Source organism: Saimiri boliviensis, chromosome 4 (assembly GCF_048565385.1).
Source record: "Saimiri boliviensis isolate mSaiBol1 chromosome 4, mSaiBol1.pri, whole genome shotgun sequence".
NCBI classification, from domain to species: domain Eukaryota; kingdom Metazoa; phylum Chordata; class Mammalia; order Primates; family Cebidae; genus Saimiri; species Saimiri boliviensis.
This window is the reverse complement of record NC_133452.1, coordinates 127,344,553-127,363,287: the sequence shown is the minus strand read 5'-3', so window position 1 is coordinate 127,363,287 and position 18,735 is coordinate 127,344,553. Positions and strand designations below refer to the sequence as shown.

The window sequence follows — 18,735 nt, the reverse complement described above, 5'->3', positions numbered from 1 at the left end:
ATCAGTGTTCCTGGGTTCATCTTTCTCAGGCACTCCTCAATATAATTCTGTGTAATTGCATTTAAAAAATCACACCTTTTGCTCTAATAATTCATTTTCTAAGAACAGACTCTTAAAAATGGCCAGGAATGTTTAGAAATACACGAATAAAGATACTCACTGCAACACGGCGCACAATAGGAAAAACTAGAAATATTGCATGCCCAACAAAATACTGTTTATGCAAATGGCAATGAATTGTTTAGCTGATATATTCAGTCATCAAAAATATATTCATAAGGAGCAAATGAACAAATGAGAAAACCCAAAAACATAAAATTTAAGAATAAAGTAAGGGTATAACCTTACATAAACAGTTCAACTAAAATGTATTTTTAAAGTATAAAAGGAAATGCACAAAAACATCAATAATAAATGGCTCTAGATAATGGAATTGTAACTTTTTTCTGCTCCTTTTTGAGATAAAAGTGACTACAATGTCAACAAATTGAAGTATCATAACTTTCTGCGTGCTTTATTTCCTAAATGAATTTTACAAAACAGTGTTTCTCCATATAGGAATGTTTCTCCCAAATACCAGTAATCAATCATGTGCAAAACTATAACCTATATCCTCCTTGCAGAGATTCTTACTGCTCATTAGCATAATAAACGCACTGAGGAATCCTATCCTGAAAACATAAAAGCTTATTGAATAAGTTTACTTGCATAGTTCAATTTTATTTGGCCAAAAAATTTCAGACGACACCTCTTAGAAGGACAAAGAAATGTTTTGATGGCTCATCCCTATAATCCTGGCCCTTTGGGAAGCTGACACAGGCAAATCGCGTAAGCCCAGGATTCCAGACAAGCCTGGGCAATATAAGAAGACTTGATCTCTAAAACATTTTCAGAAATCAGCCAGGCCTTATATTAAAGTAACCTTCTAAGTGGTGTTGGGTTGTCCTCTCCTAAGTGGTAAGGGTCTGCAGTCCCAGCTACTCAGGAGCCTAGGTGGGAGGACTGCCTAAGTCCAGGAGGTGGAGGCTGCAATGAACAGAGATCACACCACTAAACTCCAGCCTGGGTAACAGAGCGAGATCCTGTCTCAAAAAATGTTTTTAAAGTAATGTTTTCAATGAAATACATTTTAGGAAATCCTGACAAAGAACTTTGATTAAAAAGAATAAATACTTGAAAGTGGCCAAGAGATTTGAATATAATTATAGCTAAGCACATGTTTTATCATATGTCAATGAAATTAGTCTAATAAAAATTAAATGTTTCACCTATTCATAAGTTCATCTAATTCCTAAGCATGTCTCAGACTAAGTAATTAGAAATCAGATTTTAAGATCCTTCACACTTCTACTATTACAATTGGGCTACCGGTAGATTGGGTAGGAGTGGCTAAAGGTAAAGAGAGAGACAGTGAGATAAAAAAAAAAAAAAAAAAGAGTCTCAGTCTTTAAGCAGCAGCAGGTGACATCTTACATGCTCATTTTTACTCTTTGCTGCCTCTTGGCTTGCTTTTCAAAGCAGAGATTAGTTTTCAGTCATTAGCTAAAAACCAGTATGTTAACAACTATACATACTTTTTATAATTCATTGTTTGGTTCCCTCTATTTGGTAGTGAGAGCTGAGAATAGCCGGGTCTGAACTGTCCTCATGTACTTCTGCATTTTGCTTTGAGAAATTTTGTAGTTACAGAAATATTTTCTTTTGGAAAAAAAAAATCCCATGTCCTTACCATTTAATTCATAAGATACATAAGGAGCAGAAATACTGTATTTAGCTTTTGTGTGACACTAGGGCAGTGAGTGAGCTATGGAAAGAAACGGACTTCACACATGCAAGAGACTAGGGCTGTAACTGCTACAAACCAAAGGATGTGTATCAAATATGGGGTGTTGTTAAATATTATGTAGAACTCAGGAGAGTCTCAGCCATGACTAGCAGGATGAAGAAGAAGTTACCTGTCAGTTTCTAGCCGCAGCAGTATGAGATTCCTAACTTGTAAGTTGTAGATGTTGTTGCAGCCCAAACTTCCTCTTTAGTAGGTTTCTACTAATTCACTGGCCAACCCCGAGTGGGCTCAGAGAAGCTGAGGCAAGGCACTCATACTTAGCAACAGGGCAGCCCTGCTTATGTGGCCTTCTAGACTGGCCAGCAGATTGGAAATCTTCCAGTATCTAAATAAACTCACTATTACTTTATTCCAATCTCCAATCACTTTTTTTGAGGTCTATTACTATTTGCAACGTTGATATTTTACCTCTTTTCTATTTTGCCAACTGTTACTCTTGTTTACACCAAATCTGTTTTTTAAAAGTGGGAATCAGTAACACAAGTCAACCTTTTCACTCCTTATTACTGACCAATTACATTGCATGTCACAAAGGTGAGTATCCTTGATGTCTGCAAAGTATGTCTTTTCCTCTGCTTCATGAGTATTTCCCTCCTCTGGAAGGCCAGCAACAAAACTCGTCTATCAAAAGCCTGTAACAGTTGAACTCCAGGGAGAAGATTCTTGGTAAACTCATTATTAGAGACTTTTCCCTAAAATATTTTTATTTCATTTTATGACATTTTATGTCCATTACTGATGAAGTGAAAATAGACCAAATTCAATATATAGTATGTTGGAAAAAGATATAAAACTCTACAAAGAGTTCAAGCAATATCCCCCAAAACAGCAGCCTTCTCAATAGCATTGTCAAAGGCAGCACAGCATAACAGTGACTAGCTTGAGTTCTGAATCCTGTTCCTCCTATTATAGGAAGCAGGACTTTGGACAAAGGACTTCAGGGTCTCAATTTCCTCATCTACAAAATTAAGTCACTTAATAAAAATTTAACATGTTAGCACCTGAAATGCTATTTGCATGCTCTCTTGAATCATAAGCACTATGCTACCTGTGGCAAACAGAATATCCACTAGAGCAAAAATTGTTATACGTCTTAGCTTCTTCCACTTCTATTATTTCACTTTTATGATTGAATGTTTTGTTGATGTGAACGCTATTGAACGTGATGGTGTACTAGTACACTTATATTCATATTTTGATGTAATTTTTAACTTCACAATCACAGTAAACTATCAGGAAAGAGCAAAGAAGTCATGGAATACTGGTGATTTTTTCTTGACAATCAACCTTAAGTAATCATTGCCCATTGCCCACTACCACAAGTAGATTCAAGGAAATGTATGAAAGTGGTCCTTATACCAATTCTCAGGAGCCCCTTTTACTGCAATTTATAACTGTATCTCCACTGACTCTCATTAGATCCTGAAACTACATTATGTCAATGTATATAGTAACAAAGTAAACACTGTATACAATCTTGTTAGCAGTAAAATATGGGTGAAAATCTTTATCAAACACAATTGAAGAAGTAAGATAGAGCCGGGGTCAAGATTTAGACAGCTCAACAACTTAATTTTGAAAAACTCTATGCCCTTGCATCCTTATTTCCTGAACACAACACAAAAAATGAATGTCTGAGCCAATGTTTTAGAATGTACCGTTAGCATCCAGTGTCAAATCTAAATCTTCTTTTCAGATATTTCCTTGAAAACCACTGGAGCCTCCATAACACTGATTTCTCACAGCTATACAAGCAGGCTTCTAACAGATTCTCCAAGCTTTGGGGCAACTTGATTTTACCTTTGCTCCGGGCTTTTTGGACTAAAAGGCTTCCTTGGGTTCTGTTAACTGGTAACAGGTTTTTAGAAGAAAAAAAAAGTTTCTGTAAAGGGATTTTTGTTAGTGTTTTTAATTTTACTTGGTGCTAGATTTTTGGTGTGATTTATTTGAAGTATGTGACATTGAGCAAAGGAAAAAAAAAATCCTGGCACAAGAAGGAAGGATTCTGGGCCTGGACCTGGCTCCTTTGCCCTGTGATCTTGGCAGTAAAACAAGCACAGTCTTTCGCACAGTGTCTGGCCCAATAGTAGGTAATCAGCTTATATTTGTTAGATGACTGAATGAATGACCTTTCAGAACTCCAGTTTCCATAGATGTGTGTTGTGGTATCATATCTACTTCCTTGAGTGCTATATACTGCAGTAATTTAAATCAAACTGTATAATGTGCATAAAGATTATTTTTAAAAATATAAGCCATTATTACTGTTGTTAAAAGTTGTATACTTTTTCTCTTTTCAAAAGTGGGTTACAAAGAATAAAAAAGAGTAATGGCAAAGAATATAAAAATTGTAGCCAGAGCATGGCTCCAGTAATAATTCTGCCATTCACTAGCTGGGTGGCTTTTGTAAGTTATTTACCCTCTGAATACCCTGAATTTTTACATCAATACATTGACAGAAAATTATTTTCCCATGGAATTAAGATGTAGATAAATTGAAATAATGCCTACAAATCAGAGTCCAGTCTCTGTCATGGGAACTGCATTTATTGTTTGTATTGTTCCTGTCATTATCACTGTTAAAAATTATACTATGACCTGACAAGTTCATATACAGTAAGGGGCTACATAATGACAATGTTTAGATCAACATGGATCATATATACAACACTGGTCTGATAAGATTATAATGGAGCTGAACAATTCCTATCATTTAGTGATATCATAGGCATGATAATGCAGCACAACAAATTATGTTCTTTTCAGATATGTTTCAATAAACAAATATCATGGTATTACAATTTCCTACAGTATTTAGTGCAGTAACATGCTATAGATATGTGTAGCCCAGGAGCAATAAGCTTCACCATCGAGCTGACATGTTTAAATAGGTTATGCCATCTAGGTCTATGTAAGTACACTCTACGATACTGGTATACTGATGAAATCACCTAAGGAAACGTTTCTCAGAATGTACATACCCATTTGTTAAGTGATGCATAACTGTAAATGCATCACACATACAAAAAAGGGCTCACGTAATTCTGATAAATAAAATTCTTCCTCAATATAAATTATTGAATAACTTTTTAATGTAAAGTACAAACAGAAAAACTTTAAATGGTGATTTGACTATATCAATATATATGTAGTTGGAATCTACACTTATTTTAATAACTTTACTCATCACAGTTAAAAATCTAGCAGTGATTATCTACTACGATTTGAGTATGTCCTCTCCTAAGCTCACCTTGAAAGTTGATTCAAAATATGGCAGTTTTAGGAACTGGAACCTAGTGGGAAGTATTTACATTATGAGGGCACTGCCATTATGAATAGATTAATGTCATCTCGTGGGAGTGAAAAAGTTATTGCTCGCCTGGTAATGGATTAGTCCCCTTGAGAGCAGGTTGTTATAAACCCAGCCTCTCTTTTGTGTCTCTGCCCATGCTCACGTTCCCTTCCACTTTCCACCAAGAGTTGAAGCAGCACGAGACCCTCATCTAATAGACTGCCTGATCTGAGATTTCTCAACCTCCAGAATCATGAGCCAAACAAACTTTTCCTTATAAATTACTCAGTCTCAGGTACTGTATTACAGCAACACAAACAGACTGAGACATCATCTTAATGACTTATCTTTCAGCATTTTATCAAATAATGAGAAAACAATAAATCTGTGTTTTCCCACTCAATGTATTATGAAATATCAAAAATCGATGTGATGATTTTACAATGTGCAGCCTGTAATAGAAGATGTCCACAGTTTATGTATGGCCTTTTGTGTGGCTTTGGAGACCAAATACATTTTCATCCCGTTTAAAGTATTATGTTATTATAACAACTCAAGAAAATTAACAAAAACATTTAACAGCCTCATCTGAAAATAACAACGTAAACACATAGTCGAGGAAAGTGACATGAATGGTATTAAGTAGAAACGAAATTATAATAATGATTTAAATAGTAGTGACAATAGCTACAAATTATAAATCATAAATTCAGATATGATTTGAGTTACAGACACTATTAAAAGCTCCAGGATTGAAAGATTATTTGAACAGAAGGACTTTCCTGTTTAGAGTTTACAACTTTATACACCTAAATTTTCATCATAAATTAACTTCTTAAAAATTAAAACCCTCAAAATAAGTTGACTTATGAAAATACACATTAAAAACTTTTCATTTTTTTTTCAGTCTTTCAAAGGGTTTTTTACAGAGTGTCCATGTCTTTACAACCAACTGTCTTCTAATTGTGTATTATTACCTTGGCTCCTGATCAGATTCCCCTTCTCCTTAACAAGCAAGGAAATGGAACAGGTAATATCTAAAATTAAATATCTAAAATTAAAATTAAAATAGTTCTATGACTCTGGCCAAAGGGAATATGAAAAGCACCTTTCAGTAGCTAATCACAGAAAATGTTGCGTTTGGTTCCTTAGAGGAAAGAACCACAGTCAGTCTCATGAAGGCTCTGCCACAGATTTACCTTTTCCAAAGCACCCTAGTCGGGAACAGAGTCCATCAGCTGTCCAACTTGAAGAAAGAGTTAGTGAAATTCAAGGTTTTTCTTTTGGACAGAGGAAAAATTATGTGCATAATGTTTCAGAATTTCAGCAAGGCATTTATTTGACAAAGTCTGGTGGGCTAAAGGTAGATTTTCTCTAACATCGGATCTCCATAGTATATTCTAGTAGAAACAGTTCTAGTAACAACTGAGAGCGCTGAGTATTTATCTCATGTAGGCTCAAAGGCCTAGGACTTTATCTGATACAGTCTTAGCTAAAATTCTGTATTATTAGCTCCACTTAGATGAGGAAATAATTTCAACAAAGTGAAATGGTTTGCTCAAGGATACACAGCTGGAATTAAAACGAGTCAGGCTCCAAAGCCATAACACTGAAACCCTACTGAAACAGTTAAAAGAGAACCAAATGATCCTTCTTCACCCAGAGCAAAAAAATACATCTACAAAAATTATGAAACAAAGCATATTTCATTAACAACCTTCATTTCTTCCCCACTAGATAAATAATCCTTTCGTGCCTGCATCAAGGGCATCTGCAGAAGAGTCTACACAATTTCTGAGTTGCACCCTCTCTTCCTCTTTTAATAATCATATAAGTGAAATTGCCAATTGCAGCAACTTTGATAGGAAACACAAACTATACTGGAAAGGAGTTGTTCTATTCAGTGTTTCTCTGTGATTGAAGTTTAGTGCTTGATTATGAGAACTAAATAGCTGACATACCTGCTCCTCTGCTAAATTCTGCCTCTTGAGTCACAGCAGCTCTGCCAGAAGAGAATAAAGGTAGCAAAGAAGGAAGACAATAATCCCTATCTACCTCATTCTAACATTATTTTTGCCTGCAACATTAACTATGGAATGAGAACGCTGCATGTGAGAATATCAGATGATTCCATTCAGCATTCAAAAAAGCTTTAACACAACATCATGGGTCATTTCAGGAGGTATGGCATGCAATTGAGAATAAACAGGGATTTGAAAAATATATTGCTCTTCATGCTTGCATTATATTCTACTCATTCCCATACTGAACTTTTTCATTGGCAATTGCAGTCTGCAGTTCATGTTGTGATCTGAAGGTGCTATTTTTTCTTGTTTTAGGGGGTTTTGTTTTCTGGGTAGTTTTTGCTTTAAATTTCAATTGTCTCTAAAATGGTTTTAATTTATCAGCCGAAATTACTGACCCATATAAAGTTCAAGGATTTTTTTCAGCATGTCATGCTTCTATTTACCTCTTTATTTCACCAACTCCTGAAGTAATTCTCTCTCACACTAAATTATTCTCTCTTGAATTTTATTACAAATCACCATAAAGATTAACATATGTATGGGTAACTTGCACTGACATTGAAGTAATTCTAGAACCCTGGCTGACTAAACACCCAATGTTTATTTATCTACTTGTGCGAAGTATCTTCCATTTGTCCCTCAAGATTCACTCTCCACATTTTCCTGTTCTGCTATTCACACCAAGAGACTAACTCTTAGGCACTGCATCAGTGTGCTCTGTGGCTCTCCGGCTTTCAGTGAGGATGAACCAATGGACGAGCAAAATGTATGGTCTGGGTATTTATCCCTTGGTATCTGTATCCCTCCCTGCTGAGGGTCTAGGAATTCGACGCATGGCGTCTTTCTCCCAATGTCAGTTTCTGTCGGGAATCTTCCCCATATATCTCTCGTCTGAGCTTTCTGGAAACTATTTATGCTCCCCGCCCAGGAGTAGTGAAGGCTACCCTGCCCTCCCAAAATACTATATTATCCTTTGTTTTGCCACGATAAAACAAAACAAAAAAACCCCACTGCCCACAACACTATAAACATTATAACATTATTTAAACTCTCGTAAACGATTCAGTTTACACATTCTGTCTGTTTTCTTCTGGGAATGCTGATATACCTCAGTGGGTGGGGCAGCGGGGTAGTGATGAATGGGCCATGGTTTCTGTTGCCACAACATGTAATCAAAACGTGCAGGGCTAGCATCATGGGCAAGTGACCCGTGCAGTTGCACAGGGCGCTGGGCTTAGAAGGGCCCGCTCTTGGTGCAATACTCTGCCGCCACCATCTTGAAATTCTCAACAATTTTTGAAGAAGGGGCTTGCATTTTCATTTGTATCAGGGTCCACAGATTATGTAGCCGCTCCTAAAAATTCTCTCAACATTCATTGAAGAAGGTGATCTTAATATCTGCGCTTTTTCGATAAGGAAGCAGAGGCACCAAGGATTTAAATAACTTGCCCAAGTTCATACTGCTAGTCAGCATGGAATATGGGATTCCAATCCATTCTGGCTCTCTGTATACTATCCTACTTCTGTGATGGAAGCACAGAAAACAATTAAATTTAATTTATAATTCAACTTTAAAGTCATATGAGCAATAATATGCCATGAACTTAAGATTCTGGAGATGGCTGTGTCTGCTATATAGAAAGGGTAATCACAGAGCGAGAACAGAGACAGAAAATCTGCACACCAACTAACACTGAACTTCTTATATCATTATAACCTTAAAATAGCTGAAGGATTTTGTACGTGTTAGTAAATCTTTTCTTGATTTAAATGTGTCTTATAGTCCTGAAGAAAATCTAAGTGGGATTTACATCTGTTGATGGTGACTTTTTAAAACTATTTTCTATATTCCTAACAACTCCAGGCAATCTATGTAACAAGAACAATAAAGTTGCTACAAATTTTTTTCCAGAAAGAAACTGAACCAACACAGTATCAAAGACAAGGTTCTTCACTGTCTTAGAAGTCATAAAACAGCACAATCTCCAGTTTAATTTCTACATCAAACTACTCAGAATTAAACAAAGTTTTGGTTTCTAAGAGTAATATAATATTTGTTTAGTTCACTGCCTTCCAAGCTGAAGTTAAAGCATTTTTTTTTTAATTTTGGGGGACTTGTTGATATTGTTGCTGTTTTCTTTTCTCCCCAAACCACTAGAGACCTTTCATACTAACCTACAAATAGTCATTTTTTCCCTCATTTTAAACATCGTACATTTGAACACATTTTGTTTCTGTCTTATAAAATTATCATTTATCTACAACTACTTGGGCAAGACTCATACAAACTAGGGGTTACTGCTACTTGGTTAGGCAGATTGTTTTAAACATCTCTGAAAAAGGTAGGTGAATACTCCACCATTATTTTTATCTTACTGTCAAACTTTGTGAGCTGAATCTTAAACATCCCAATCTGACATCAAAATCAAAACAGATCCTTTTCCCCTAAATAAATGAGCTGGTTGTCAAGGCTGACTGGTGTGTTTTAAAGGATATCTTAGCCAAGGGTATTATTTTAAGAGATGAGCAAATGGGGAAACCCCACAGCCCAGCCAATAAAATATGAACTTAAGGTGCAAAGAAGCACTCATAAATATTACTTAGAACAAGGGATTCATTGTTTCCCTCCAACCCTTTCAGTGATTCCTCTGATCTCAGCCCCTCTCCTGTGCGTCAGGGAAGCCTCTTCCTTTAACCTGTGGTTTCTTAAAGCTGAGCTACTGCATTATTTATGACTGTAAATGTGAGTAGCCTGTCTGTATGCTCCTTGTACACACACACTGAGACAACCCCCCTTCTTCCCCACTTCGGTATTTTAGTGTGTAAGCACGAAAGGGTTTTCCCCTTGAGCTGATGTGGTTAGGGATGTTGAATTAGCTGCTGTTTAGTATGAGGCAGACTAAGGATTTCCCAGCACCTCCTCCACCTGCACAACTCAAAGGCCAGCCATTAATGACTCATTTCATTCCTTTTCTTTCTTTTATGCACTTTTTCAAAAATATTTTCTTTCTTTCTCTGTCTCATCCTCATTGCTGTTTGCCTCTAAATCTTCCTCTACATCTCTATTCTTTCTCATCTGTTCTCGAAAGAATTAATTTCATCATAGAAGTGACAGAGTATTAAATAGAGATAATATAAGCAAAAGCTTTTTATAAACTAAACAGGAATGGCATGTTCGATGAGTGTTATTTTTGCTCCATGTTGGTTTTTCTTTTACTTTTCTAGAAATTTTCCCTTTTAAATGTTATTTTATAAAATAAAGGCAAAACACAATTAAATCCTGTCAATGGGATCCTTAGGGAGAGATGAGGAGGCCAAGAAGAATGGGATGGTAGAGAAACAATTACAGGGGATGGTAAGAGCCAGGGCAGTTCTGATGCCCTGGGGAGCTTTCCTCCCAGTGGGTGGAGGCTGCAATTGGCACGTTGTAACCTTTTCCTTCTCAATTGGAGAGAAAACAGGAGAGTGTACCTCAATTCTCAAACTGTAACTAATTGATTTTCAACTAATTTAAGCCTCTAGCAAACCAAGACCAAAGGCAGACCCCAGGAAGGGTGGGAGTGGTAAGGAGGGGGGTGCCAAGAGAGCCTGGGGCTACAGAGACCCAGAATGAGGAGGAAAGGCCAAAAAACCCTGGGATGAGAAGGGAGGAGAGAGAGTGGTGACATTGCAGAAAATAGAAGAATGAAAGGGAAGGAGTGAGAGGTGGCGGCCAAGGCAGTCCCAAGTCATTCTCACTTCCAGCTAAATACTTCTCATTAAACTTTCAAAACTTGGTATTTGTGAATGACCATTAAAATTTGCAAAAACATGTTAAACTATGATTATAACTATTTCTGGCAACCCAGAGTTTGTCTGTCATGCCAGTCACTTGACAATCAACCATCCTTAAAGGAGAACAAGAATCCCGTTGCTCATGATTATGAATGTGAAGGTTGCTGGAGAAAAGAGAAAAAGGACTCCACACTCAGCAATATTTTCCTCTTCAAAAGTTAAAACTTTAACAGAATGATTGTGGCATTACCCGTTATTAGCATTAGTTACTCCAGGCATAATTTATGAATATGTACTATAATGGCTTTAGATTATCTTTCCTTCCAACCTATCCCCCTTCAAAAAAAAAAAAAATCTTCCAAATGTTTATGGGTGTGTTTATCTTACACAAGTGTTAATAACTCTGTTGGAGAGACTACACAGATAGGCATCTTTAGGTAGATTTGTATATAAATTCCTCTCCACTGGGCACTTGATTCAGCCAAAAACAACAATAAATATCAATGATGTCTTTCAAATCTGTCAACTGAGAACATAAGCATATTTTTTCCCAGTACCAAGAGAACTTAATGATTGAGGAAGCAGGCAAAAAAGGTTCAATTTGAAGTTTTTGAAAGTGTTGTGTTTTGCTTTGTTTTTTGTCATTATAACATACTAATATTATGTTCTTTTAAGATATCTAAAATATTAAACAACACATTTAAATATTTTCATGCTTGGAATAATATAGTCTTGAAATATATCTAACACTAAAAAACCATTAATAAGCTCAAAGTTCAACTTTTTCAGAGGACTATGTAGATCCAAATAATAATATAAAAGTAATTTTCCTGTTTTTGCTGCTTTTTACCTCCTCTAAAACATCTAGTGTTATATTATGGTCATGCTATCACCAAGTAATCAAATAAAATTGGCTTCTCACTAAAAGATCTTAAAAATACACTATATGTTTTCTTTATGTAAACAAGAGATAAATATTGTAAGCAAATTATCTAATCATGCTTTTAACTTGTATTGGTATTTAATACATATACTAACACTTAGCACTTTTGACAAAAAGATGGTTAAAAAGAAAAAAAAAAAACTTACCAGAAAGACATTGTGTTACTAACAACATATTATATTGACAAAGCAAAAATGTCACTGATATTCAACAGCTTTAAAGAAAAAGCAAAGAATTCAACTTATAAAATTTAATACTATGAGACTGATAAAAGTGGTCTAAGAATAAGGAATATTTCTCTTCACACAATCATTTCTCTTTGTTTCTTCAAAATGAACAGATCACTAAAATAAAGGTTAAAATGATGTAGTTGGTTTCATATTCAGATGTTTGCATGCCTTAAGCAATTTATTTACATTTTATTTTTCTTTTAGTAAATTCAAATCTGTTTTTTACTTATGAATATAAAGCTTATCTCATCTGAATTTTAAACAGTAGATATTTTGTTAAGTGTGATTCTGAGTTTGAGTTAACTTTAATTGTTCTTCGTGAGCAAAACTATGTTGAAAAAAAGAATTTGAGTGACAAGGTAACTGTAGAAAATCCATTATTTGACTTGAAAAGGACAACAAACAAGCATTTTTTAAAAGGATGCTACTAGATCTTTTTCATGTAATTCTTCTAATTATGGGAAATGTCAACAGATTCTTTTCACATATTTAAATATCCAGGTGGCTTCCTCGTTACAAATCCCTTGCCTATTACTAATTTGACTCATTTGTACTTAGTCTCAATTACATGTATATCTTTTAAGATACTGAAAAAAAAGTCTTCTAAGAACATGAAATAAACTACAGTTAATATTTGCTAATGGATGTTACATTAAAAAAGTACTCATACTCTTATTGCAACTAATAAAGTTATTACACATTCACCTTTTCTCAGTATGCTGATTAGCTTACTTTATAATAAAAGAAATGTGAAAGTTAAAGCCTTTTACTGAATAGTGATCAGTTATAAAGTTTGGATGTATTAGAAGACACGGTCATTAATTAAACCACAATGAAGCTGTGGTTTAATTTTCCTTAAAGTCTACCAAGAAAAACTCACCTAGTATCAGAATCAGATTGTCAGTAATTTCATGTAAGACGGTTTGGAATTATTAAATAAAGAAGAAATAATACAGCTTGTTATTGGGTATAAAGCAATACTCAGCAATTCAAGCATGATAAAAATAAATATACAATTTCTGTAAGGCTTATAGCTAACACTTTCTCTAGAGTCAAATGAATAATTGTGTTTCTTCATATAGACGATAAACTAATACACTGCTATGTTATTATAATCTAAACGATGTAACCAAAATGTCATTTGTTTTAAAATGTGTTCCTCAATAATGAAAATGTTCTAGGAATCAATGAATAAAACTATTATTGGCTTTGACTTTCTTATTCTATGTAGATTTACAAAGTAAACACATAAATTCAAAAATCATGCTTACACTTCTCTTGTGAATGATCAGAACAATTCTAATAAAATAAATTATGACATTCATGACTGAGCTACTGTTTATTAAAATATGTAACATAGCATATCCTTCTTTGTCAGATTTTAGATGATCTGACCTGATTTTCTCAATGATTTATAAATATATAAATTTTGCTACGTTGAAATTTTTCTATTAAAATATTAAAACTAATTTGAATTCTTGAATACTACTTTAGAAATGCTACAAAGTGAAAGGTACAACAAGCTACATTTGCATGTTCCTTATACTAGGTAAAAGCAATCAAATTAATTTGAATTTAAGCTATATTTTAATGGCCAAAATGTTCCATGTGAAGTCTGTTAATTACATGTAAAAGAAAAGGCCTCCAGGACACCTGATTAGTGCAACAAATGATGACTTACTACAACTTAATAATGAGAGCTTTGTCTCTAGTAACATAAAACTTATGATTTATTAAGTACCTTATCCTTCATGCTAGAATTGCTAAGAGCATATGAGCAGAGTATATGAAGCAACACATATAAAAGCATCCATGTGTTATTAAGATTTGTTGATATCTGACTTTTCAAAGAATATTTCCTTTGAAATGTCATATAAGGAAGTTTTTAATTAAGTGTTTAATAAAACATGTTAATTTTAAGTCAAAGCAGATTGCATTTTTAAAACAAAGCTCTAAAAGTTCTAACATCATAAAGTCCTCAATTCTTCTCAGTGGATTAAATATGTTGACAGAATTTTTAATCTTTAAAAATAAAATAGGTTCAATGTTATTTTCCTTTGAATGCCAGAAGATAGTAAATTTCACCTTCAATTTTTATTAAAACATTTAAAGAAAACAATGGCCCTTATAAAATAATTTAAAATTGGTAATCTTATAATATTATTTTGAGAGGGAATATTGGGAGCTAAATTATCATTTGACATTGTCAGTATTTACAAACCACCATAAAGCGCCAGCTTCAACTAAGACATAATTTTAAACTTTTTTAACTAAAATTGTTGCTATTCACAGAAAATTTCAATTAACTATTTTATATCACGTAGAAGGAAAATTTTGTATAGGTAAAGACCACTAAAGCATGTCTTATATTTTTCTTGCCTGTGAAAAAAATCAAGAAGGTATAATATAACGTACTTTACTCATTACATTTAAGAACTGTTAGACTGAAACTTTATTTCTGAAATATTTATTACAGAATTTCAGAATCCCTTTCTTCATTCCTTGATAGTTATCTTTTATGGTGCTATTCGATCTTGGTTAATTTTATATCTGTATTTTTACAGTAGTTGCCTCCCTTAGGTGAGAGATTTTTAAGTAGTATGTGACTATATAGTTATATGTGCTTTAAATCCCTTTGGGAAAAAAAAAAGTGGTTCTGAATGTCACTTTTACTTTCCCATCTGCAAGTGGTTTTTCTCTTTTTTGCCCATAGCATAGCTATCCTCATAAATTTCCCTGTTTTTAGACGACTGCCTTTGCACTCATGTATTTAAGCGAGGTTGAAATTTTAACAAAATCTGAAAATACTCACACTGTAAGTGTTTAATTTTAACTATTCATATTAAATACGCATATATGACTTTTGCCTAAGGCAAAATCTTACACAGCATCAATGAAAGAAAGAAAACAGAAGCTGGAGAGGAGAGTTAGAGAAAATGACTTTATATAAACATGACCACCTACCAAGCAGCTCCTTTACCATTAGGAAAACTTCCACCTTGTCATAGCATAGATGAACAAACAAATGAACAACATACCTAAGTTGACAAAGCTCATGACCATGTCAGCATCATTCAGAAAGTTGGTATCATGGAGGCTGGCTAGAGGAGGGCTCTGGGTGGTCAGAGGAGTCGTCCGAGATAACTGTATGTGACGAGGATACCCATTGGGAGAGGCTGGGTATCCCTTTCTTGCCCCTCTGGTCTCTTCTGCCAAGGATGCCCTCACTGAGTACTCCGACTCTTCAGGGTTTTCTTCATTGGCCATGGCATTGTAGAGGTCCAGCATAAAAAGAGGTGCAGAGGACGCTTGTTTTCCAGGTGAAAATGGTCTGGGTCTGTGAGGCAAACCCAAGATTGAGAGAATTTCCCTTTGTATTTCCCGTCTTTCATGGTTCCGTAGTCTTCTATAAATAAAGCTGGAGTGAACATGATTGTCTCCCAAACCTCCTTTTGCATAACCCACTAGAACCCAGCAGCTCCAGAGGAAACCCACAATACCCTTAAGTAAAAATACAGTCAGATGCATTTTTGTCCAAAAGCAAAAGTTGATATTTTTAGTCCTTCTTGTCGTCTTAAAAAAAAAAAAAAAAAAAAAAAAAAAAAAAAAAAATAGGTTTCTAGGAGGTACACTTTCCCAGTAGCAGAAAAAATAAATTTACCTATTCTTCATGACAGTGACATTTCTGAGCACAACATCCCCACTGATTTTCCTGTCCTATTTTAAATATTTTGGAATGTGTCAGGAGTAGTTACTTCTAAGAAAGCCGAAACTCAGATTTCCAATTATCCACAGTTGTTAAGAGTTTTTGCTGCATTGATGTAGCAGAAGACGGCTAATATTATTTGATCAGATGACCTATGCATTCCTATACGAATTTATGGTAATCAGGCCTTTGGTATTTGAATTAACAAAAGTTGATCTTCTGATAAACTGTAGTTCCCAAAGGTATCTTCACTTGCTCTTGAGTTCTTCTCAACCCTTGAGCTCTTTCCAAGACAAATCCTGATTTCTGAATCACAGATCTATGCTGATCTGCACCTTGGTGTTGGAATATATATCTGTCCGGCAGCCTGGTGATAACTTTAACATCTTTTGTGTCGTCTTAGTGTAAAATAATACTCTAGGTTGTACTATTCAAGTAAATGTGTTTCCCTGAATTTACTTAAAATCCTTCCTGTAAGTCCATTCAATCCCTTTCTCCTTCTTACTGTTAATTCCACCTCCAGCAGGCACAAATATACCAGCCCTCTTCAAGAGAGATCTAAAGAGTAATGTAAGCACAACCCTGCTGGGAAAGAAGAGGCTTCTCATTGTAATTTGAAACTGGTAAAGCAAAAAGAACTTAACCCTTTTGCTACCAGAAAAGTCTCCATTTTCACAATTTTATAACCACGCATCTAACAAAGAACAGTGATGCATGGGGCATACAAATTCCAGGGGAAATAAAAGGCAGTTTTCAGGTAGTACACTGAAAATTTTGCCATCCATTTTACACAGCACTTCTTTAGATCTTTCTTTTCTAATGACATGTACTTAATACACTTCTGTATTAAGTCTCAGATTGTGCCTAAATTAGCTTGATAAATCTCAGTTCTATGTTCAAGACTATTTCTAGTTTTTATAAGTCATTAAAATACACTTCTTAAAAAATAGAAGCATGGGTTGTAAATTGTGGTTAATTTGCTGTTTCTTAATGATAGATTCTTTAAAAATAAAATACAGCAGAGAATTAATCACTAATAAATATATTCTAGCTGCCAGTTTAGTAGTTGTAATAATTCAGTAAGTGATTAGATAACCTAGCTTTAACTATCTTTACGTATTAACATTTTAAGCAGAAAAATGTATTCATATTTTTTTATTAAATCAGTAAAGTTGAAATACAAACATCCTAAGATGTAGTGTTGTGATTCATAACTTTTAAGTCATTTCAGTTGAAATACACACAGACTTACAAATTAGGTATTTCCCATAAATTGTACTCAGTACTTTGTTTTAACCCATGCAAATAAACACAAATCAAATCTTCATGACTACATGCAGATTGAAATTTGAGTGTTTCAAATTTGATGGGTAAAATGGGGAAAGTGCACCTTTCTAAAATACCATACTTAATCCAAGGAAATGAGCAAAGTACGTGTTTATCCTTTATGTTTAATGCCTTTAAAATTTGGAAGTCTACAATGTTTTTGTGCAGCTATAATTTTCCTTACAGGCTCTCACTTAACCTTAGGGCTCACAGTACTTTCATTGTCTGGTATAGCATTCTGATACCAATGTAAATTTATCGAGCAAATTCTAGAGCTGTTATGAAATTTTAATGTTTTTCCTTTACTCTACTTAGAGGCGCCTGGTTTCTTGTTTAATTTCTTTTTAAATATTTCCTCTGAGTGTATAAAGAAAAGTCATATTTCTCACAAGTCTTCAGTTATTGGTGAAGGCCAAATACTGAAAGGGCTTGAAGAATAATATTGTATGCATCAATTTTATTATACAAAGTTATTACACAAAAACTTGATGTTGCTATTTAATATCTGCTTTACTTAAAATTATTTATTACTAGTTACGTAGGATGCCACAGTAGCAGACCCAAATGCTGACATACATGGCATACCCTTATAACATGGATATCACAAAGACTAGCAGTAGTGCAGGTTAAAAGTAAGTTAAGAAATACCACTTCAAAAAGAAATAGTTTAAATTGCTAAAATTCTTCACATTGCTTATTTAACAGCCAAACCAAGCTAAGAAACAAAGTTAAATCAATTAAGACAAAAAGTTTCTCTGCATTTATAAAGCATCCTAGATAAAGGAGGCTACAGTTCTCTATATTTTAAAATAAATCATCAAGGTTATGAATTTGCTTCATTTGTCTCTAGAGCACAGCATAGAGTTACAAAGTAAAAACTGACCACACTAGAAGAAAGAACTCTTATTATCTTCCATATGTGCTAATTTTTTTCTAAGATACATGTGAAAAATAAAAATGAGACAAGGCATCACAAGTCTTGAAAACTCAGTTTCCCAAAGCATGATGTATAATATCAGTCCATGTAATTATAATTTAATTGCTTCACCAGGCAGATAGCCTACCTCTATATTGGAAATCAGTTGCTGGTATTCTTAGAATATGAAGTAATCACTCTCCCCACCGACCTTCCCTTCCAACTCAGACTAGATTTGGCAAACATTCATTTTTCAAAAAGATCAAAATGTGCAAAGAAAGAAAGAAAATAAAGAAAAAGCCTTCCAGGAATAAAGAGGAAATAGTAACCACCAAACCTGAAGTAAGATTCATTTTCAATTAGAAGTACATGTATTTTACCCCACCCTTTGGATTCTCAGGTAGACTTGTATGTGAGAACAATTTGAAAGACAAAGTATTTTGCAACTGCAAATTATAAAGGGTCCAAATTTCAGAGTACGTATTTCAAGTTGAATAAGGCATTGAACATACGGAATAAGCATATGCTGAGAAAGAAGACATGGGGACGGGAAAAACACCCAGAGCATGACAAAAATTGTGTCTGAAGATAAGCACATTTCAAGAAAAGGAGCCTTGTAAAAATCTACCTTTCACAATGTAGTATTTGCCTGGGTATATTCGAATGTCAGTGACC

General features: G+C 34.4%; 1 protein-coding gene across 1 annotated transcript in view; it reads right to left on the bottom strand.

The window, feature by feature from the left end:
• Positions 1–16,385, bottom strand: part of BMP5 (bone morphogenetic protein 5) — a 137,171-nt gene extending 120,786 nt beyond the window's left edge. The window contains exon 1 of the mRNA XM_003926372.4: positions 15,151–16,385. Coding sequence (XP_003926421.1) covers positions 15,151–15,640 — 490 coding nt within the window. The 5' untranslated portion in view covers positions 15,641–16,385. The remainder of the gene's footprint in view (positions 1–15,150) is intronic.
• Between the last annotated feature and the right edge of the window lie 2,350 nt (positions 16,386–18,735).